The following is a 22,095-nucleotide window of genomic DNA, read 5'->3' on the forward strand; positions in this document are numbered from 1 at the left end:
AAACCTTTTTGTCCTGTGTGTCAGTACGATGTTTTGTCTGGTGTGTGTGCATGAGTGTGTGTGTGTCATTAACGTCCTGATATGTTTCCAACATTTACCCATTATGTCGGGTCTTGAAGGTGTGTGTCAGTTGGTGAACAAGATGGATGAGGCATCGGGGAAGGTGAAGTCCTTCAACCGAAACGATGAACAGTTCCTGGAGGCCTTCACCATCTTCTGTGGCCTGGGTATACAGAACACCCAGATGTATGAAACAGTGGAGAGAGCCATGGCCAAACAGGAGGTCACACTGGAGGTAAGAGACACAGGTCTCAGGTCAGTTTGGACTTTTACATCCTAATGGTACATGATAATATTGAGGGAAGGTACTGTCAGATAATGCTAGCTCAGTGCCTCTGTAGGCAACTACAATATGGAGACATGAAACATGGGTGATCGAGAGTAACAGCGATGGTTGCCATTAGGAGAGACTGGCTAGTCTTCTCCACACTCTGCTCTGTCTTCCCCCCGCGTTAAAACAGAACTAGCGTAATCACTCCGACGCTATCCTAGACCTCTTCAGCCCTCGATGACGTATGTATCCCCTTCCTCTCCTCCGCTCCTCCCCCTCTCCTGTTCTCTCCCTGACTGTTCTATTCTGGAGCTGTCACTGTCAGGGCTCCCCGGTGACGTCCCCTCTCGGCTGCAGCTGACACTCTCCCCGCCGTTACCCAGCAGCCACCACTTCAGCCTATTCTCCAGCGGCGCTGTAGCCGTCACGAGGACTGACCTCTTCTAGCTTTCTCAGTTTTTCTCCCCCAATTATCAATGACGGGCCTCTGATATGGATGGACTTGGGGTTGAAGGATGTGTGTGTGTGGCAGGGCTGTCTGCCTGAGGTCAGGAACATCTCATGGGGGAAGAAATCTGTGAAAGTGTCAGCTACCAAAATGTGAAATCTGTTTTTTTTATTTGTATAGTCTTGTCAGAGCGATCGTGTTGACTTTTCAGGATAACAGTCGCTGTGTGTTTGTGTGTGTCATTCTCAGGTCCTCTCGTATCACGCCTCTGCTGCAGAGGAAGAGACACGGGCGCTGCAGGTAACCGCGGTAAATTACAATTTATTAACTTAACATTATACACACACACACACACACACACACATACACTTGCTCCCATACACAATGCCAGACAGATGCCTTCCTTCAGGCAGTGTAAAGATGAGTGGACTTCAGCCATCATGTAACGAGACCCAGCGCTGATTCAGCATGTAAACCCAACCAATTAGTAACACAATATGGCCGACTCTCACACTGATACATACATTAAGGCCTATGGGGATAATGGACTGAAGAAAAAAAGAACACGAAAAGACCACATTAGCCACATTAGGGTTTAAAAGTGAAAGTATGCACAATACCCATTCCAGAAAGCCTATTTAAGGCCCGAATCATTTGCTTTTTTAAGGTTCTCAAGGATTAATTGGGGTTAAGAGAATAATCAGACTCCTGCCTGCTAATGCTAAAATGTCAGCATATTTAACTCCTTATGAAGTCATTTAGGTGGAGAGTCTTTAGCTCTGCAGCTATTTAGTTAATATGACTCATTTAATGACTTGTCCAATTATATTCTGACTGTGCACAAGAGGAGACAGTACGACCACATAGGGAGAAGGGCTTTGTTTAAGGATATGCCTTCATTAGCTTTTACTTTGTCTCTTTTTAGTTTCCTTCTTCTTTTCTTTCTTTCTCTTCCTTTCTTTTTTGTTGTTGCATTTTTGGATAAATCCATACTGCTTTCTATGAAACTTGGTCCCGCTCCGAACACTATTAGATGCTCATTTATACTGCGTGACCTTTTCCCGGAGATCATACGGCATTTTCATATCCTGAGATGAAATGGCCTGATGACGAAATCTAATTATATATTTTCCCTGAGGCAGTGGAGGCTGTAGTATGGTGGCTGAGGAGGGACAGCACAGTATCAAATCTGGGCCACGGACTCCTTTTTAGGCCATGTCCCCCTCCCCAGGCAGTGTTCCATCACTGTTGCTGAGGCGTTGACTCTCTGAAGTATTGATGTTTCCCTAGTTAGAATGATAGAGTCCACATCTATGCGCAGACTTCTATGCGCAGACTTCTATGTCCTCTGTAGCTCAGTTGGTAGAATATGACGCTTACAATGCCAAGGGTTGTGGGTTCGATTCCTGGGATCACCCATGTGTAAAAAAAAATGTGGATAAAAGCGTATGCTAAATTGCATATACTGTATCTGTGGTGGTAGTGAAAGCTGTTATGCTTTCTGTCTGACAGAATAATATTATGGGATTTCTCTCCTTTATCTCTCTCAGTCCCAACGGCTTCTCTCTGTCTCTCTCCGTCTGAGCTGGCTCTGCTGCCAGAAAGAGATAGAGATTAAAACGACCAGACAGAGAGGTCAAGAAAATGCCAGTGTGTATATATGCAAGATGGGGAAAGGAGGGGGCAGAGAGAGAGAGAGAGAGAGAGAGAGAGAGAGATGGAGAGAGGAAGAGAGGGACTGCAGCGGAAATAGACGGTGACAGGGGGACAGAAATGGAGAAGGAGAAGGGGATTAATATACAACCACAGATAAAAGAGGAAGTGATCCGAAATGAAGTGAGAGACAGAATGATAGAGACAGCAGAAGACAGCAGAAGAGGGGAGAGAGAGAGAGAGAGAGAGAGAGAGAGAGAGAGAGAGAGAGAGAGAGAGAGAGAGAGAGAGAGAGAGAGATCCTGTGTGCATTAGGGGGTGTCCTTTCTGCTCTGTGTAGATGTGCCGTCTGTCAGTTATAGGGGAGGCGAGCCGAACACAGATAGATGCTCCTCCTGTGTGCCTTAGACTCTCATCGATTATTAATGCCTGCTATAGATCCCTGGTGTTTAGGGAGGGTATGTGGGCGTGCGTGCATGCGTGTGTCTATGTGCGTGCGTGTGTGCATACCTACAGTATATATGTGTGTGTACATGCGTGCATATCGTATATGAATGTGTGTGTGTGTGTGTGTGTGTGTGTGTGTGTGTGTGTGTGTGTGTGTGTGTGTGTGTGTGTGTGTGTGTGTGTGTGTGTGTGTGTGTGTGTGTGTGTGTGTGTGTGTGTGTGTGTGTGTGTGTGTGTGTGTGTGTGTGTGTGTGTGTGTGTGTGTGCATGCGTACATCCATCTCACACACTCCTCTCCCCTCTCTCTCCCTCTGGGTTTGAAGGCAGCCACTGTTCCGTCAGCCCAGTCTCTGCGTCTGATGGAGTTCAGCTTCAGTGACTTTGAGCTGTCCGACGCTGAGACCACTCAGGCCACCATACGCATGTTTGTAGACCTCAACCTGGTCCAGAACTTCCAGATGAAATACAAGGTAGGTGTGTGTGTGTGTGTGTGTGTGTGTGCGTGCACGCATATGTGCGTACCGACATGCGTGTGTTGATGGTAGTGTGTGTGTGTGTGTGTGTATACGCGACTGTGCATACAAGTGTTGATGTAGATGTGTGTGTTTTTACCTCCTAAAATACAGCCCCTCACCCCATTATATATTATTAAGAGGTCCTTTTACGGCACAGTTGCCCTCCAGAGTGCCCGCGGCGCGGACGGCTCATAAAGAGAGCCTTTGATTGGCTGTGAGGGCCCTACACAGCGCCTGGTTATTTTTCAGCTCTGTGAGTGAGAGCAGGCATGCTGACCACCCAAGTGTATAAATAAGAGCAGGTCAGCTCTCTAGTCCAGTGTCAGGCTGTACCTCGCTGATCGCTCCACTGCACTCCTATGAGGCATGGTTGACCATCACTGGCCTCAGAACAGCCATACGATTGAGAATTGAGAGGATACAGTATGAGAGATACCGTAGTGACCTTCTCTTTCAGCAGTAACAATAAATTGGTCTTGAACAGTATACAATGCAAAGCATTTTGAGGTTGAGAAAAGGGCAACATAAATGCCAATCAAATTCATTTCGATTATTGGCAAGTCATGTGAAAAGTGTTAGCCACTACAATGCATTAACTAATGGGGATTTGATTTGGAAGCTGATGCCGGCAAATGGAAGGACATGGGAAGATTGGATAAAGATACGATAAACAGAATCTATTGATTTGATTTGCAGTGTGGCCAAGGTTTTCTCTATAATGCCAGTCAGAATGCCAGGCTGGCCAGATTATATCAAAGCCCTACCGATATGAGGATGTGCAGATACTCACTGTCACCGTTTTCCATTTTGTCTGTTTTTGCCCTCCCCTCCTTCTCCTCCTCCCCCCACATCTTTCCCTCTTTCTCCCCACTTTTTGTTGTCTATCTCCTACTGCGATCCCTCAACCCCCCCCCCCCCCCCCCCACACTGTAGAGTCTGTGCCAGTGGATCCTGAGCGTAAAGAAGAACTACAGGAAGAACGTGGCCTACCACAACTGGAGACACGCCTTCAACACCTCCCAGTGCATGTTCGCCCTGTTCAAATCTGGCCAGTTACAGGTGAGCTCAGCCAATCAATGGCCAGCATGGCAGGGGTGCCGGGTCACTCCGTCCAATCAGTAGATAACCGACCCCAGCAGCAACGTCTTATGTGTGTTAGTTCGATCAGTGGCTAATGAGTCACCGTGCTGTAACTGTGCCATGGCTGGGTCAGTCCGACCATTGTGTTTTGTCAAGTCAGCATTGGCTTCCAGTAACCGCCATATTTAAATACCAAAACACCACATTTTCTCCACTACATCTGAATGTGTTACTCTGATATCTTAACTGAAAGTGATCAGATATTATGAAGAATATTGTTATTACGAATAGCAAGTCGAAGACACTTGAACGGACACTTGAGCAAGCACTGTCTCAGACATAAACAGAACTCAACATATCCCAAACACACAGTTCCAGTTTAACCCGGTTCCCCTCGGTGCTCACACCCAGCTCTGTTCTGATGACTATGCAGAGGAAGTAGTAGGTTAAATGTTACGCTCCCGTTGTTGCTAACAAATAGCTGTTGAGTTCATGTGTAAGCTGCTTTCTCAAGCAGACAGTGCTAAGAGCCTAACACCCCCCTCTGTAATGAGACTAACTGTTTGTGCGTGTGTCTGAGTGTTTGTGTGTGTGTGCGTGTCGAGAGTTGCCGTGTGAGTTTGTTTGCCTAACCATTTGTGTCTCGTTGGTCGTATTTATGACTGATAAGCACCTGTGTGTTCGTTCGTCGAGGTAGTGGAGAGGAGGGGATATATGTGTGCGTATGTGTGTGGGTGTATGTATGTATGTGGGTTTATGTATGTGCGTATGTGTGTGGGTGTATGTATGTATATGTGTGGGTGTGTGTGGGTGTATGTGTGTGGGAGTATGTATGGGTGTGTGTGTGGGTGTATGTGTGTGGGTGTATGTATGGGTGTATGTGTGGGGGTGTATGTATGGGTGTATGTGTGTGTGGGAGTGTGTATGTGTGTGGGTGTATGTGTGTGGGTGTATGTATGTATGGGTGCATGTGTGAGGGTGTATGTATGGGTGTATGTGTGTGTGGGAGTATGTATGGGTGTATGTGTGTGGGTGTATGTGTGTGGGAGTATGTATGGGTGTATGTGTGTGGGTGTATGTGTGTGTGTGTATGTGTATGTGTATGGGTGTATGTATGGGTGTTTGTGTATGGGTGTATGTATGTATGTGGGTTTGTGTAATAATTTTTTTATTTAACCTTTATTTAACCAGGTAGGCCAGTTGAGAACAAGTTCTCATTTACAACTGCGACCTGGCCAAGATAAAGCGCATGTATGTGTATGTATGTGTGTGGGTGTATGTATGCATGCATACGGCGTACATATGTGAACCTGTGTCTATGTTTGTTTGGTGGTAGCCTCCTATGGCCTTGTGATGGAAGTTGGTGCGTGGGTGCTTGTGTGTGTGTGTCTGTGTGTGTGTTAGTACTATGGTCTTTGTAATGGGAAACCCCACGGACATCTTTGAGGATGGTGTGCCTCATTTTCTTCTTCTCCCTCTCCCTCTCTCCCTCCATCTCTCTGTCTGTCAGAGTAATATGAGTGAGCTGGAGATCCTGGCCTTGATGATCGCCACCCTGAGTCACGACCTGGACCACAGAGGAGTCAACAACTCCTACATACAGAGGTAGGCTGTAATAGGGGTGTGTGTGTGTGTGTGTGTGTGGTGTGTGTGTGTGTGTGTGTGTGTGTGTGTGTGTGTGTGTGTGTGTGTGTGTGTGTGTGTGTGTGTGTGTGTGTGTGTGTGTGTGGTGTGTGTGTGTGTGTGTGTGTGTGTGTGTGTCTCACAGTTCTTGTGTGTAACTACCTCCATCAGGAGTGACCATCCCCTGGCCCAGCTTTACTGCCACTCCACCATGGAGCACCACCACTTTGACCAGTGTCTCATGATCCTCAACAGCCCAGTAAGAACACACACACACACACACACATTCACTCATTCCATTATTTACTCAGGAAATCAGATCACACTTGATTTGGATAGTCCATCTGTAGATGCTCTACAGATGGTCATACTATCAAGGTTACGTTAAGGTTAGGTTTAGAATAAGGGGTTAGAATAAGGGTAAGGGTTAAGGTTAGGATTAGGATAAGGGGTTAAGGTTAGGATTAGGGTTAGTAGATAGTCAGTTGAAATGTTATTGTAGAGCATCTCCAGATGGGCTATCCAAATACCCTGTTACCGTAACTCATTCAGTCAGTTCTGCATTTATTCTTCAGGAACAATAAAACGGCCGGCATCATTCACCATAACGTGTTTGAGATACATAGCAGGATGCTAGTGTTTCCTCATTTCCCCTTTAGTGCCAATTCCATGTGTCCTATGGCACCCTATCCCCTATATAGTGCACTACCTCTTACCACTCACTACCTTGTCAAAAGTAGTGCACTGTATAGGGAGTATGTCATTTGGGTTGCAGTCCACGAGCTCCAGCTGCTAGTCTCTAGGAGATAACACTCCTACACTATGGTGTAATAAAGTAGTGCTTCATCTTTATGGGCACAGATTCACTGGAGAGCAACACTTAGTTAATCTGGGATGTAGTAGACACACACACACATTGACACACACAAACACACCATTATACACACACATCGCAAAGAAAGGAGAGCAGATCCAATTGTTGAATTGATTACGAGTGTTGTGGAATTTGTGTTTCCATGGCACCCATGCTATAGTTGAACTTGCTCAATAACTTGTACGCCCTGCCTCTCTTTCTCTCTGCATCTCCCTCCCTCTCTCTCTCTTTCTCTCTCCATCTCCCTCCTCCCCTCTCGCTCTCTTTCTCTCTCCATCTCTCTCTCTCTTTCTCTCTCCATCTCCCTCCCTCTCTCTCCATCTCCCTTCCTCTCGCTCTCTTTCTCTCTCCATCTCCCTTCCTCTCGCTCTCTTTCTCTCTCCATCTCTCTCTCTTTCTCTCTCCATCTCCCTCTCTCTCTCTTTCTCTCTCCATCTCCCTCCCTCTCTCTCTTTCTCTCTTCATCTCCCTCCCTCTCTCTCTCTTTCCATCTCCCTTCCTCTCGCTCTCCTTCTCTCTCCATCTCTCTCTCTCTCCTTCTCTCTCCACCCCTCCCTCCCTCCCTCCTCTCCCGCCCTCTCTCTCTCTCTCCACCCCCCCCCTCTCCCTCCCTCCCTCCCTCTCTCTCTCCTTCTCTCTCCATATCCCTCCCCTCTCTCTCTCTCTCTCCTCCCTCTCTCCATCTCCACTCCCTCCCTCTCTCTTTCTCTCTCCATATCCCTCCCTCTCTCTCTCTTTCTCTCTCCATATCCCTCCCTCTCTCTTTCTCTCTCCACCCCTCCACCCTCCCTCCCTCCCTCCCTCTCTCTTTCTCTCTCCACCCCTCCACTCCCTCCCCTCTCTCTCTTTCTCTCTCCATATCCCTCCCTCTCTCTCTCTCCTCTCCCTCCATCTCCCTCCCTCTCTCTCTCGCTCTGTCCCTTCCCTCTCTCTCCCCCAGGGGAATCAGATTCTGAGCAGTCTGTCTCTGGATGAGTACAAGGCCACTCTGAAGATGATCGAGAGGGCTATTCTGGCAACGGACCTGGCTCTGTACATGAAGTAGGTTAAATGTCACACACAGCTGGGACGCTCACAGAGGGAGCCCATTCAAGTCGAATTTTATGCAGTTTTCATTATAACTTCAACTTAGGTTGATGGGCTGTGGAAAATGTTAAGGTGGAAGTGGAAACCCATTGGCTTATTCATTAGAAGATCCTATGATGATGTGCTGAAACTGTGATTTACTGTATCTCTCTCCCCCCTCACCTCTATCACACATTTATCTCTTTTTTTTTACACCCACCTCTCTCCTAATATCCCCTCCCTCTCCCTCCTTCTCTCTCTTTTTTCCCCTCTCTCCCTGTCTGAAGTGTGGGCGTATAACTAGACTGTAGGCGGAGGGGAGATATGCAGTTAATTGGATATCTGTTTATCTTTTCAGGAGGAGAGGAGAGTTCTTTGAGCTGACCAAGAACAGCCAGTTTGTCTGGGATGATGACTACCATAAAGACTTACTGAGGTTAGTGGACACTACCTACAGTATACCATCTTCACCATTCACCTGGGGATAGATTATTTGTGTCTGTCAAGGTTGGGATCAATTCCATTTCAATTCAGTCAATTTCGAAAGGCAATTGAAATTCCCTATCAAACATTCCCAATGAAAAAGTCCCCATAGAAAATAATATGCCATTTTATTTGATTTCACTTTCTAAATGGAGTGGATTGAGGTGGAATTGACATGAACCCTGGTAGGGCTGGGAATTGCCAGGGACTTCACGATACGATATTATCACAACACTTAGGTGCGGATAAGATATGTATTGCGATTTGATGTTCCAAACATATTGCTCAGTATGTCTGCTGCAGGGAGACAAAAGAGAACATGAGAAAGTGAGTTTTGATTATTCATGGGATTAAAGTGATGAAAATATGCTGACTCACCATTTGAAAAGAAGATGAGAACAAGCTATAGGATGAAAATACCAGAGTTTTGTTGCAGGTACAGCCGACTAGCTCTAGCTAATAAATATCATTATTTTGAACAAATCGATAGTTGGAGTCAAAGTATCAATATAATATTGTCCAAAAATTATATTGCGATGTGTAACTATACATTTTTTTCCCCCATCACTAAACCCTGGTGTATAATATACCTGAGTGTACAAAACATTAGGAACACCTTCCTAATCACAGGGGGGGGGGGGGGGGTTGTCATCAGAAAAGCCTTTTTGTGGGGAAAAACACATTCTGTTTGGCTGGGCCTGGCTCCTCAGTGGGTGGTCCTATGCCCTCCAAGGCCCACCCATGGCTGCACCCCTGCCCAGTCATGTCAAATCCATAGATTCAGGCCTAATGAGTTTAATTCAATTGACTGATTTCCTTATATGAACCATAACTCATCAACATTTTTGAAATTGTTTAATTTTCCATTTATATTTTTGTTCAGTGTATGTCATGGAAAGAACACTCAGTGTAAAGCTCTCGACTTGTCTTACAATGCTTTTGTGTTGGTTTATTACCCCCTGAAGGTCAATGCTGATGACTGCATGTGATATTTCTGCCATTACCAAGCCTTGGCCAATACAGAAGAGGGTAAGACTGTCCAGTTAGATAACTTTCACTACACTCAAGACTCACTTTATCAACCAAACTGTCTTGTTACTGGTATCTCCTTTGAAATCCTTAGAAACATGTCTTTCTCCTTTATGAGTACCTCTGCCTTTTCTTTTCTCCCATTAGATTATGTTCTCTTTCTTTCTGTCGCTCTCTTTCTCCTTCTACCCGTCTCACTTCAACTCCCCTGTGTAAGTCTGTTTCTCCTGTTCCTCATTAGGCTCCCTCGGTGCAATGGAGGGAGAGGTTCAGACAGGCCTCTAGCCGTGTGTGTGTGTGTGTGTGTGTGTGTGTGTGTGTGTGTGTGTGTGTGTGTGTGTGTGTGTGTGTGTGTGTGTGTGTGTGTGTGTGTGTGTGTGTGTGTGTGTGTGTGTGTGTGTGTGATCAAAGAGCTAGATGCTCATTAGAGGATAGACACAAACTGCTGTAGCCCTGTCCTCTCCTCTCCTTACATAATACCTACAGAACTGATATGCACGCACACGCACACACACACACACACACACACACACACACACACACACACACAAATGCAATTCAGTACAGTCTTAACAATTTGTGCACACACACGGTCTCTTTCACATACATACATATTCCGTTGAGCTCAGTAGATATTATTAGAGTTGATGCTATTTCAGCCAAGATGTGTACAAAAATGTCTCTCCTCCTCTCTCTCTCTCCCCCCCCCCCCCCGGCATTCTCTCCTTTCCTCAACTGAACCCCCCCAACCCCCGCGGCTCTCTAGTCTTGATTACACAGCTCCAATCAGTGTTCCGCAGATGGCTGCCACACACACACACACACACACACTTCCTTGATTGGGGACCCGAGGCCCTAGTCAGATCTTATTGATCCCTTGTTAAGAGAAACAGTCTGTCAATGCAGCAGGGCTGTTACTCTGTTCAGAAGCAGAAACCATGATGCTTTTTTCTTTCTATCTATATTTATTTCTCTCTCTCGCTATTGCATCATTCCCGTGCTAGAAATGTCAAGGAACACTTTATAGGGTGCTGAGCGAGTGCTATTGTGGGGCATCAGATGAAATTGGCAACAGAGAATTTCCTTTTGATCCACATAACAGGAGGACGATTGCTGATCCAGCCTCCGTTCCCTCTCGACCTGCCTCGTATCACATTCGTGTAAAACAACTCCATTGAAATGCATAGATATCTGCGAAAGGCGTGAACAAACTAAAAAGCCTGAATAGGACAAACGATTGGCTGAAGCATTTATTCAGACACAATCCTAGGGTTGTATCCTATCAAACCGGACTCTGCACGCGGTTGTTGAAAAGACTATGAGGGTTCCATTTGTCCTTTACCCGATTGAAACATCATTCCACTTTGAGGCACATTTAAAAGCTGCCTTTCTTTTTTGTCTGTCTCTCTCCATCTTCTCTTGCAGATAGCCGAGCTAGTGGCTACAGAGTTCTTTGAGCAAGGGGACAAGGAGAGACAAGAACTCAACATTGAGCCAATAGTAAGCACTTCTTCAATGCCTTACCACCTGCAATTATTATTCTGTATTGCACTATTACATTGCCTAGTTGGGCCAATACCATTGGAAATCAGGGTTTGTGAAATTGAATTACAAGGCTCTGATTGTAATATCCTGGCATGTGGACATGCTGACTTTGTGCAGAGCTAGGTTTTGACAAGTTGGCAAGATGAGTCAGATATCAATTTGAGAGCAAATTAGATTAGGACTTTAAAAAAAAATCGATGTTTTCTGAAGCTCGTTTCCTTTCCTAGGATCTGATGAATCGAGAAAAGCGCGATAAGATTCCAAGCATGCAGGTGTCGTTCATCGATGCCATCTGTACACAGCTGTATGAGGTGAGGCACATCAGTGATTGATCTTTGTCATGTTTAAGAAAAATGCAATTGGCCATATACCATGTGTGACATGTAAACACTGACATAAGGAAGGTGCGCTATCATTCTCCCTGTTCCCCTCTCTCTCTCTCTCTCGGTCTGTCTGTCCATCAGACCCTGGCTGGTATGTCTGAGTCGTGTTCCCCACTACTCGAGGGCTGCCAGAAGAACAGACAGAATTGGAAGATTCTGGCCGAACAGGGCGACAAAGGCTTCTTCAACGGAGTGGTGTAGAAATGGTCAACGTCCCGCCATCCCCACTATCACTCCAACCCTACACCACCCCACCCCCGAGCAGACCGCATCAACACTAAGCTATATTTATTACCATAGTCTTTTTTTATTTTTGCACAAAGTCGACTCCCTACATGAAGGAAGTCTCACTATAGTATATCCCTTAGTCGGAGGAAGTGAAGTAGACTGGACAGGAGAGGAGAGAGGTTTGCGTGTGCGCGGCTACCATTGGCCTACTGAGCTCCGAGGGATCAATATGACACCATAGTACTGTAGACAGACAGACCTGGGTTCAAACAGTATCTGAAATCTCGCAAATAATTTGAGCTTTCCCGGAGTGCCAGATGGGCGGGGCAGGATTTGTACAATAGACTGGTGCCATTGCACCAGGAAAGCTCAATTAAAGATTACAAATACTATTTGAACCCAGGTCTTAGTACAGATACTTTACTTTCTACACACCGTACAGCACCACAGTAAGAAGCTTGTTTGTAACACCAGGGTGCACGCACACACCACAAAGATTTTGAGAGAACATACATTTTTGTAACATTGTCACTCGTTATAACTATTGCATATTTATGTTTTATATATTTATTAGATTTCTATACTGTATCGTCAGTTTCATGTTGAGAACTCACACACTCACACGTCTTTATAAAACAATGTATGTTTTATTACCAAACGATCCAAATGTCTCTGCTTTGAAAACATCACTCGACCATTCATATGTGTATTTTTAGGTGTTATATTATTTTAACTTTGCAAATTGTAAAGGAGCCAAAGACTAGACACGTGGTCTAGAAGATTCCACTGCCTTCCTGTGACATGATAGGTATGAAAGGTCCAATTTCACACTTAAAAAATAACCCATTTGTATGTAGCCACTTGTCCACCCTGTTGGCCCTCATAATGGACAAGCCCAGCAGGTGGTCCTTTTTGAAACGTGTTGAATGTGAGGCTGGGGTGTCTAGTTGAAACAGAGCTTGACAGTCAGAAGCCCAAAATCAATTTGCAATGTTGTCAGTCTACCTTGAGGTAATTTGTATTTGTAGTGGAACATTTTAAAATGGCATTATAGAGTTATTTTCTTTTTACATTTCTTCCAATACAGGAAATGACAGGACTGAATAACCACCCACTCTCTTTCTCTAAACTTTCTGCCTCCAACATTCACATGATATACTATAGTAGTTTTCAGGTAGAGATATGTGAACTGCGTCACTGTCATTCACAGGAGAAACTCATCCAAATGTTACTTAACCATGTCCTAACTGCAGCACTTATCCGTGTAGACGTACGTGGTCCCTCCGAGGACCACAGTTGTTACCGTGGTTGTATTTTGTACTTGAAGAAGTTTCCAGAAATACTGTAGTTCCTGAATTTGTGCTTTAAAAAAAAAAGAGGATAGTTGCTTTTCCTTTTTTCTAGAGAAGATGTGTTACTTCAATGATAGACCTGTGGTGTTGCATGTGAAGTTACAGCATCGATAAAGATGGCTGTGTGTAGTCACAGGACAGCAGCCCTGTTGGTTGTTAGTGGAGGCTGAGGTAATATGACATGTAGAAATGGTTCCGTGTAAAGACATGAAGGGTTTTCCCCCCTCCTTCTCGTTGACTCTGAAGAACACTGTGAGACAAGTTGAATGGTACATCCCATTAAAAAGGATACTGCTTATTTTCTATGTGCCATGTCATTTGTGCAAACAAACTTTGGATAATGTCATACTTGTCTAAACAACCATTTATTTTACATTTACAGAGAGATGATAACTAAGCAGAACTAAAAAAACGTGTTACTTTGCCACCTTCTGGGCAATTGCAGTAGTAACACACAGATCAGACTTGAGGACGATCAAATGGACACATATTTCAGGAATATTTCTTAAAAATACAACACAAACCACTAGCTTCTAAAACAGAGAGGCTCAGAACTGGATAGAAGACAAGAAAAAAATGAATGCAAAGTGGATCAGTGACCACTTACAGGCAATATGTACATCAAAGCAGTGAGCCAGGAAGAACAAAGTATCCCGATACACAGAGAAAAAGACAGGACAGAATAAACAGTATAAAAGGACTATTTATACACACACAGTGCCTTCAGAGACCCCTTGACTTTTTCCACATTTTGCTACAGTACAGCCTTATTCTAAAATGGATTACATTTTAAAAATCCTCAATCTACACACAATACCCCATAACGCAATTTTTGCAAATGTATTACAAATAAAAAAAATGAAATACCTTATTTACATAGTATTCAGACCCTTTGCTATGAGACTTGAAATTGAGTTCAGGTGCATCCTGTTTCCTTTTATCATCCTTGATGTTTCTACAACTTGATTGGAGTCCACCTGTGATAAATTCTATTGATTGGACATGATTTGGAAAGGCACATACCTGTCTATATCAGGTCCCACAGTTGACAGTGCATGTCAGAGCAAAAACCAAGCTATGAGGTCGAAGGAATTGTCCGTCGAGCTCTGAGACAGGATTGTGTCGAGGCACAAATCTGGGGAAAGCTATCAAAAAATGTCTGCAGCATTGAAGGTCCACAAGAGCACTGTGGCCTCCATCATTCTTAAATGGAAGAAGTTTGGAACCACCAAGACTCTTCCGAGAGCAATCGGGGGAGAAGGGTCTTGGTCAGGGAGGTGACCAAATACCCGATGGTCACTCTGACAGAGCTCTAGAGGTCCTCTGTGGAGATTGGAGAACCTTCCTGAAGGACAACCATCTCTGCAGCACTCCACCAATCAGGCCTTTATGGTAGAGTGGCCAGACGGAAGCCACTCCTCAGTAAAAGGCACGGCAGCCCGCTTGGAGTTTGCCAAAAGGCACCTAAAAACAAAAGTCGCCTAAAGACTCTCAGACCATGAGAAACAAGTTTCTCTGGTCTGATGAAACCAAGATTGAACTCTTTGGCCTGAATGCCAAGTGTCACGTCTGGAGAAAACCTGGCACCATCCCTATGGTGAAGCATGGTGGTGGCAGCATCATGCTGTGGGGATGTTTTTCAGCGGCAGGGACTGGGAGGGAAAGATGAACGGAGTAAAGTACAGAGAGATAAAAAAACTGGGGGGGTTCCACCTTCCAACAGGACAACGATCCTAAGCACACAGCCAAGACAACGCAGGAGTGGCTTCGGGACAAGTCTCTGAATGTCCTTGAGGGGCCCAGCCAGAGCCCGGACTTGAACCCGATCGAACATCTCTGGAGAAACCTGAAAATAGCTGTACAGCAATGCTCCCCATCCAACCTGACAGAGCTTGAGAGGATCTGCAGAGAAAAATGGGAGAAACTCCCCAAATACAGGTGTGCCAAGCTTGTAGCGTCATAACAAAGAAGACTTGATACTGTAATCACTGCCAAAGGTGCTTCAACAAAGTACTGAGTAAAGGGTCTGAATACTTATGTAAACGTGATATTTCAGTTTGTTATAAATTAGCAAAAATACATTTTTTCAAACTATTTTGCTTTGTCATTATGGGGTATTGTGTGACGATTGATGAGGGGGGAAATAACATTGAATACATAATACGAATACAGCTGTAACAAAACGTGGAAAAAGTTAAGGGGCCAGAATACTTTCTGAAGGCACTGTATGTAAAGATAATGAGACATGAGTTGAAGGGAGAAGAGGGCAGTGTAACATTTCTGTTTTCATATGTATTGTGTCATATGCATTGTGTGCGTTTGAGATTGCAGCCGGGGACTCCAAACTGACTCATCTACAAATCACCTGGTATCCTAAATGACTACCGAGTATGATTTGTAGATCAGTTGTAGTCAATCTCCAACATACCTATAGTACGCAGCAGGGGAGAGGCGACCATGAGAGTTAACTATGTACAGTGGGGGTCATAGGTTAGAGGTCAGGTTCTAGGCTGAGTCGGTCCTCTTGTAGGTCACCATGCTGTTGACCTTGTGGATGGAGGTGGTGAAGGAGCGCAGGCGAACCTCCTCCGACTGGTCAATGATCTGGGGGCCTGACTCCTCCCACTTGTCCGGCACTTCCAGGTCCTTGTCGGTGTAGACGAGGAGGTCGAAGGCACCTGGGGAGAAAGATCAAGGGTTATCATCAGGCAGCGTGGTAAAATGTCATTAACACCACATGGAAGTGACTGCAATAATTATACAAGGAGAAATGATAGCCTACCAACTCAACATAGGCTCTTTGTACAATGCGGTCAATGGGTCTTTCTATAACCTAGGGTACCAGTGAGGACTTCCTACACTGGACAACTAGTTACAGCTGTTGATAAATCATTGATAACAAATCTGCCAGTTTTTTTCTTGTCATTACATTAATATATAGGGGAGGGGGATCATAGCTTTATTCAAAAAAATTCACAAGTTTATATAAAACCTGTTTAACCCTTTTCTGTCCTTGCATTTATGTCGTAAGTTGTCATTATCATATTTTATGCATTAATTAGTTAAATTAGACATTGAATTCGAACCCTGTAAGAATCCTGGATCTAGCTGTCAGAGTTGTTTGTATAGAGATCTCAGAAATGCAGTATAACTACATAACATTTCGTATCTCCTTATGTTACAGGGCAAAAACAGTTCACACAGGCACACAAATCCACAATAGTAAATGTGATTGCAAAAATGAATGCTTCTAACCGATAGTCATCTTACCTTGATACTTAAAACTTAAATCGATATTGTCATTAACGTGGTTCTTCAATAATTCTGCACAATACTTGTTGGATGCGCATTTGGTGTCCAGCTGATTAGTTACGCTTTGATATTTTCACACATCTGATCCAGGAAGGAATTTTTCAAATGACAGTCAAGTGTCAAACAGCTGTAGTGATAGCACATGTGAAAACAGGTGTTCGTGAGGAACGTCCAGAGTATTTGGTGTCTCATTAGTTATGCCGGTGAAGACAGTTGTGTCTGGATCCACGCTGAATCTAATATCCTTAGCAAATTGATGTTGATCGTCGGTTATTGTTATTGTCTGCTTGACAATTTAACAGATGAAGGATCAAGGTAATGTGTTCATGTTTTTGTGCCTTGGATTGTACACCGAGTCCACTGTGCGCAATTGTGGAGGATAGAGTATTGCACAACACCCAAAGCTATTCCTGTGAATTATTATGGATATAATGACAAGTTACATAGCCTAGTGGTAATGAAATAACATTACAAATACATTTTGTTTTCCAAAAAACAAAATGCAATGTTAAACAATACAAGGGGCTTGACGTAGCCTACTTGAACTTGGAGCTCAGAAATTCAAGTATCTCTTAGGCCTACCTTAAATCAGACATTTCCTTAATTTGGTGCTTTGAAAGGTCCTTGCAATTATTGGAGCCAATTTAAAAGTTCTCCTGCACCCTTATAATTACAACTAAGTGCTTGGAAAAAATCCCCGAAAGTCGTTGAATTTCACTTGCCAATGTCTGTATGAACCCTGCTTAAAGGATGTATAGTCCTAGACCTGTTGTTGTGGGTCAATTCACTTTTATTTCTCTCAGTACACATGTGGAACTGCATGAAAATCCTTTAAATGTTGTGTTTCACAATATTTTTTTATCCCAATGTCACACATTGGCCTCATTATTTCTAGAAAGACCACATAGGATATTTGTTTTCATCAGGATATTTTCTGGCACACAACGTGTCCGGCAATATTTTGGTTTGTCTGCCTTCTTGTATTTCTTTTTTGTATTGGCCAAAAGCCACCAATTAACGGACAACGGAAACACTGGTTCACACACACAGTACTCACAGGCAGTCTCCAGCAGGGGTAGGAAGGTGACAGTGGCGGTGATCTGTCTGATGACTGAGCGAATCTCATCCTGGATGGACTTGATGGATTTCTCCCTGGGAGCACTGAGAGAAGAGAGACACAAAGACAACCACACATTTACTCTCAATGTCAAACCATACTGCACTATTGCACCAAGTGGTCAGGCATGACTTAACCTTGTCCTAACTGCAGCGATCTGCATGATAGCAAAAGTCAACATTGGCAAGCGGTGAAATAGCAAATGCAACAAAAATAGCCAAAGGGCATAAAGTGATTACCTCTTCATAAAAAGTACCCACATTCTCAAAGTATGACAGTGTTCCTAGTGGCCTGGTGGGAAGTACTATAAGGCTACAAATAGTCCAGCGTGTTCTAAGTAGTGGTGGCTGTGTGTGGTGGTCAGGTCCACTGCTGGAGTATCCTCCATTACCTGATCTCCTTGGCACTCTTGTCACACTCAATGTCAAACTGCCACCTCTCCAGCACCTCGTTGGTCTCCAGACATGTGATCACCAGCACCAGCTTCTGCACTGTGCAGTCAAACAGCCACTCTGCAATACAGAGACAAGTTATACACCAGACTACAGTGTAAAAAAAAACAATGATCAAGATGGTGAAAACCCAAGTCTGGCTGAACCCTAACTCAAAGTCCTTCAGAGTCTGACAAGGCTATTGGGTCTCTCCATTTGATTTCAATCACTTTTGACTGCACCCCTTTTGATTTAGCACATTCACTAATTTGTTTGTAAACCATGTCAACAGTGTAGCTAGCAAGCCACAGGTAGCCTAGTGGTTAGAGCGTTGGGCGAGTAACCGAAAGGTTGCAGGATCGAATCCCCGAGCTGACGAGGAAAAATAAATCTGTCGTTCTGCCCCTGAACAAGGCAGTTAACCCACTGTTCCCCGGTAGGCCAGAAAATGTTCTTAACTGACTTGCCTAGTTAAATAAAGGTTAAATAAAAGTAAAAACTTGCATGCAAATCAATCAGATTTAACCATTCAGACAGTTCAAATGGCCAGGATTCAGATTTATAGCAAGCCACATTTATTCAGACTGCAGGAAAAAGTAAAGATTCAAATCGGATATCCAAATAAATAGGATTTGATTCACCTCAAACTGCTAATGTGCAGCGGTGGAAAAGTTACCCAATTGAGTAAAAGTAAACATACCGTAATAGAAAATGACTCAAGTAAAAGTTGCCCAGTAAAATACTACATAAGTATCAAAAGTAAATGTAATTGCTAAAGTAAAAACATACATCATTTCTAATTTCGAATATTAAGCAAACCAGATGACAATATATATATTTTTTTAACTTGATGGATAGCCAGGGGCACACTCAGTCAATTTACAAATGAAGCATTTGTGTTTAGTGAATCCGCCAGATCAGGTAGTAGGGATGACCAGGGATGCTCTCTTGATAAGTGCTTGAATTGGACCATTTTCCTGTCCTGCTAAACTTTCAAAATGGTAACAATACTTTTGGGTATCAGGGAAACTTTATGGAGTAAAAAGTACATAATTTTCTTTAGGAATGTAGTGAAGTAAAAGTTGTAAAAAATATAAAAGTACACCTATCCCCGCCAAAATACTTAAGTAACATTACAGTATGTTTTACTTAAGTGCTTTACACCACTGCCAATGTGAACAAAGAGGAGAGGTGGGCGATTTAACTTGAAGCGGTGCATTCTGAGTGTGTAAATAATGCAACAATGATGTGCTTTTCATACAATAGGTAAGCTTAGGCTAACTCATACAAAGCAGAAAGACTACAGTTTCCAAATAATCTGCGGAACAAAATTATTTTCTTCACAAAATTGTCTAATCTGATCGCCCACTCCCAGCCTAAAAAACACCGAACGCGCAGCAATGATCTCTGTCGAGAACTGCAGGTTCCGCAGCCCTCGACCCATGGCCTCCATAAATAAAAACAACTAAATGGTGCCGTTAATATACGGAAGTTTAAATGACTTCTACATTTACTCAAGCAGTATTTTACTGGGTGACTTTCACTTTAGTCATTCTCCATTAGGGTATCTCTACTTTTACTTCAGAATGACAATTGGATAGTTTTTTCGGAGTTAAGATCAGAGAGATACAATCACTGTACTGTGTGATATGGCAGTCGCTGTCCCCTGCTCCCAAATAACGTTCTGCGCATGTGCTAAATTCAACTAAATGACGTTTATTTCATTCTGTACCTTTGAGTTGAGATACCACGTTGGTCAGGTAGTTCTTCAGCTTGGTGTCAGTAGTGAGCTGAAGGCTCATGTCATACTGGGTGACTCGGGAGAACGTCTCCGGAGGGTAGATCCCTCGCTGGTACAGGATGCTGTTGATACCGAATGCTGCAGGGAGAAAAACAACATAACTAGCTAAACGTTACAACCAACCACACTGGTAGTTAAGTTAGCTAGTTAACCTATCTACAAAATACAGAATGTTGATAACTATGATTGAAGCAAATACATTTACAACGTATGGCCGTGCACAAATGCGTATGTGGTAGCTGAAAACAATGTTAGCTAGCTTCCACAAAGAAAATCCTCGCCATGTTATTCATGCAGCATGCCTTTCCTTTTTTTTGTTGATCAGTCACAAAAACTGCCCAAATAAAACCAAGTTGGTGAAATACTTACAGAAAAACTCGGCCACAAGCTCAGCGCTTCCTTTCAGGGTAATACCTTTCAGTGTGCTCGTCATTATTTAACTATTTAGCTATATCCTTTTACTGTATTGTATTTTCTCGTCAGATCTTTCTACCCGCCGCCCAGTTTGAAATTTGTTAGCGTTGGACTTCCTGCGCATGCGTTTTACCAACGTGTCGCATAGTTGATGACGTTTTCAACAATGTTGGCTTTTTTACTCTAGAGGGCGATGTTCACTAGATTTAGAGATTTACAAACTTCTGCAGGTAATTTCTCATCCATGCCGTTATACTGTATAAGAAGCCTCCAGACATAGCATATGCTTTTCCAATCAGCAGTTACAACAATAACAAAGCGACTCCCCGCCACTGTTTCGGTAAAAAGCTGAGGGATGGGGCTGCAGAAATGTAATCGCTCAAATTCACAGACAGTGTATGGATGCAAGGACTGATCATCCATGATATCAAAATCATAGTTTTAACCATGTTTTGAGGCTATACAGTGTTTGTAAAACAAGCTTATATTTTGAGTTCTGATAAGGTAAGACAGTTAAACTAAGCTCATGAGTCATTTATACGTTATATTCTTCAAGAGTCAATGGGTGCATATCATTTCATTCATAAATCCAATAATGGATGTAGCAACTGCTGATTGCCCCTTTAACCATTCCATTTTTTTTCTCAACATGTTCTTACTCTAGACTGTTTCAACACCATTATCTTTTACTGTTTAATTCATAGGCCACTACAAAATCATTATGACTTACAGGGTTTGCGGTTTTACGATCTTCTTCGTCATAATTATTCTTTAGAGATAGCAATAGTGCTGCTGGGAAAAGTTATTTGTAAATATGAAAGGATCTTATTACCCTTTACCCTCTCACCAGCGACCTGCCTTTGACCACCACTTTGTCTTTCTTTTTTCATTTTAGATGAGCTACAACACACCATCAAGTCAAAAACCATATGTGCAACAATCTTACATTTTTCCAGCGATAACTATATCATCTGCCAGATGTCACAACACTGTTGAGGAATAATGCCACACCTGAAAATGTGATGTTGTCTATGGAAAGCACTTTCTCTTTCCTGGTACTGTGGATAACCATACAGGCAATATGACCTAACAGTGAAATTACCTTTTGCACAGTACTCACACATTGGTCATTGAAACATGCATTATCCTCTACCACAGGCATGATGTTCGCATTCATCATCCTATCAATAAGTTATGAAAGTTCTGTGAACATCCAGACAAGGGTAAAGAACACAAAAGCCCATCAACTAAACGCAGGATTTAAGAGGTGTAGAATACACCATAGCAGGGTTGTGTTTGTGTGTAAAATATAGCCGATAGCCTTTCCCCAGTCCTGGTACTCCCTGGTGCCACAGCAAAGGTTACCTAGCCTTCGATCAAATACAGTACAGGACAAGGAGAGGACCTTGTAAAAACCTAAAGTGTACCAGATATCTCTCATAGCGTTGAAGAGGCTGCAGACTAGTTTAGGCCTCACACAGGTTAGCTGTGACAAAGATTCATTTTCCAATATGTGGAGGTGTGATGAATTGAGCCAGGAGTTTTTCCTGACCATGTGACTGAATATATGGTCTGGAGTTTTTCCTGTTCAGGTCATATGATCAAGAAAAATGCATGGTCCTATAGCCTGGCCTGTATATACACTGAATATTGCATACATTAGGAACACCTTCCTAATATTGAGTTGCAACCCCCCTTTTTCCCTCAGAACAGCCACAATTCGTTGGGGCATGGACTCTACAAGGTGTCGAAAGCGTTCCACAGTTGTGTCATGTTCGCTGGATGTCCTTTGGGTGCTGGACCATTCCTTATACACACAGGAAACTGTTGAGTGTGAAAAACCCAGCAGTGCTGCAGTTCTTGACACAAATCGATGCGCCTGGCATCTACTACCATAGCCTGTTCAAACGCACTTACATTTTTTATCTTGCCTATTCACCCTCTGAATGGCACACACACAGTCC

At 43.5% G+C, this 22,095-nt stretch overlaps 2 protein-coding genes across 4 annotated transcripts in view; one reads left to right on the plus strand and one right to left on the minus strand.

Annotated features, from left to right (window-relative positions):
• Nucleotides 1-13,354, plus strand: part of LOC106577501 (cGMP-specific 3',5'-cyclic phosphodiesterase) — a 92,661-nt gene extending 79,307 nt beyond the window's left edge. For 2 of the 3 annotated variants that reach the window (XM_014155561.3, XM_014155558.3), the window contains exons 11-22: nucleotides 120-295; nucleotides 1,029-1,088; nucleotides 3,203-3,349; nucleotides 4,328-4,453; nucleotides 5,985-6,079; nucleotides 6,269-6,356; nucleotides 7,912-8,012; nucleotides 8,395-8,472; nucleotides 9,485-9,548; nucleotides 10,974-11,048; nucleotides 11,321-11,404; nucleotides 11,558-13,354. In XM_014155561.3, coding sequence (XP_014011036.1) covers nucleotides 120-295; nucleotides 1,029-1,088; nucleotides 3,203-3,349; nucleotides 4,328-4,453; nucleotides 5,985-6,079; nucleotides 6,269-6,356; nucleotides 7,912-8,012; nucleotides 8,395-8,472; nucleotides 9,485-9,548; nucleotides 10,974-11,048; nucleotides 11,321-11,404; nucleotides 11,558-11,677 — 1,214 coding nt within the window. In that variant the 3' untranslated portion in view covers nucleotides 11,678-13,354. The remainder of the gene's footprint in view (nucleotides 1-119; nucleotides 296-1,028; nucleotides 1,089-3,202; nucleotides 3,350-4,327; nucleotides 4,454-5,984; nucleotides 6,080-6,268; nucleotides 6,357-7,911; nucleotides 8,013-8,394; nucleotides 8,473-9,484; nucleotides 9,549-10,973; nucleotides 11,049-11,320; nucleotides 11,405-11,557) is intronic. The other variant, XM_014155559.3, reaches the window with a different exon arrangement.
• A 51-nt stretch (nucleotides 13,355-13,405) lies between these two features.
• LOC106577502 (mitotic spindle assembly checkpoint protein MAD2A-like) lies at nucleotides 13,406-20,244 on the minus strand. Its single transcript, XM_014155562.3, has 5 exons — nucleotides 20,087-20,244; nucleotides 19,649-19,795; nucleotides 17,877-17,997; nucleotides 17,426-17,529; nucleotides 13,406-15,734 (listed from the first exon to the last, which is right to left on the minus strand). Exons 1-5 carry the CDS (start codon nucleotides 20,148-20,150, stop codon nucleotides 15,562-15,564), a joined length of 609 nt encoding a protein of 202 aa, XP_014011037.1. The 5' UTR covers nucleotides 20,151-20,244; the 3' UTR covers nucleotides 13,406-15,561.
• Nucleotides 20,245-22,095: the final 1,851 nt, after the last annotated feature.

Source organism: Salmo salar, chromosome 18 (genome assembly GCF_965601325.2).
Source record: "Salmo salar chromosome 18, fSalSal1, whole genome shotgun sequence".
Taxonomy (NCBI): Eukaryota; Metazoa; Chordata; class Actinopteri; order Salmoniformes; family Salmonidae; genus Salmo; species Salmo salar.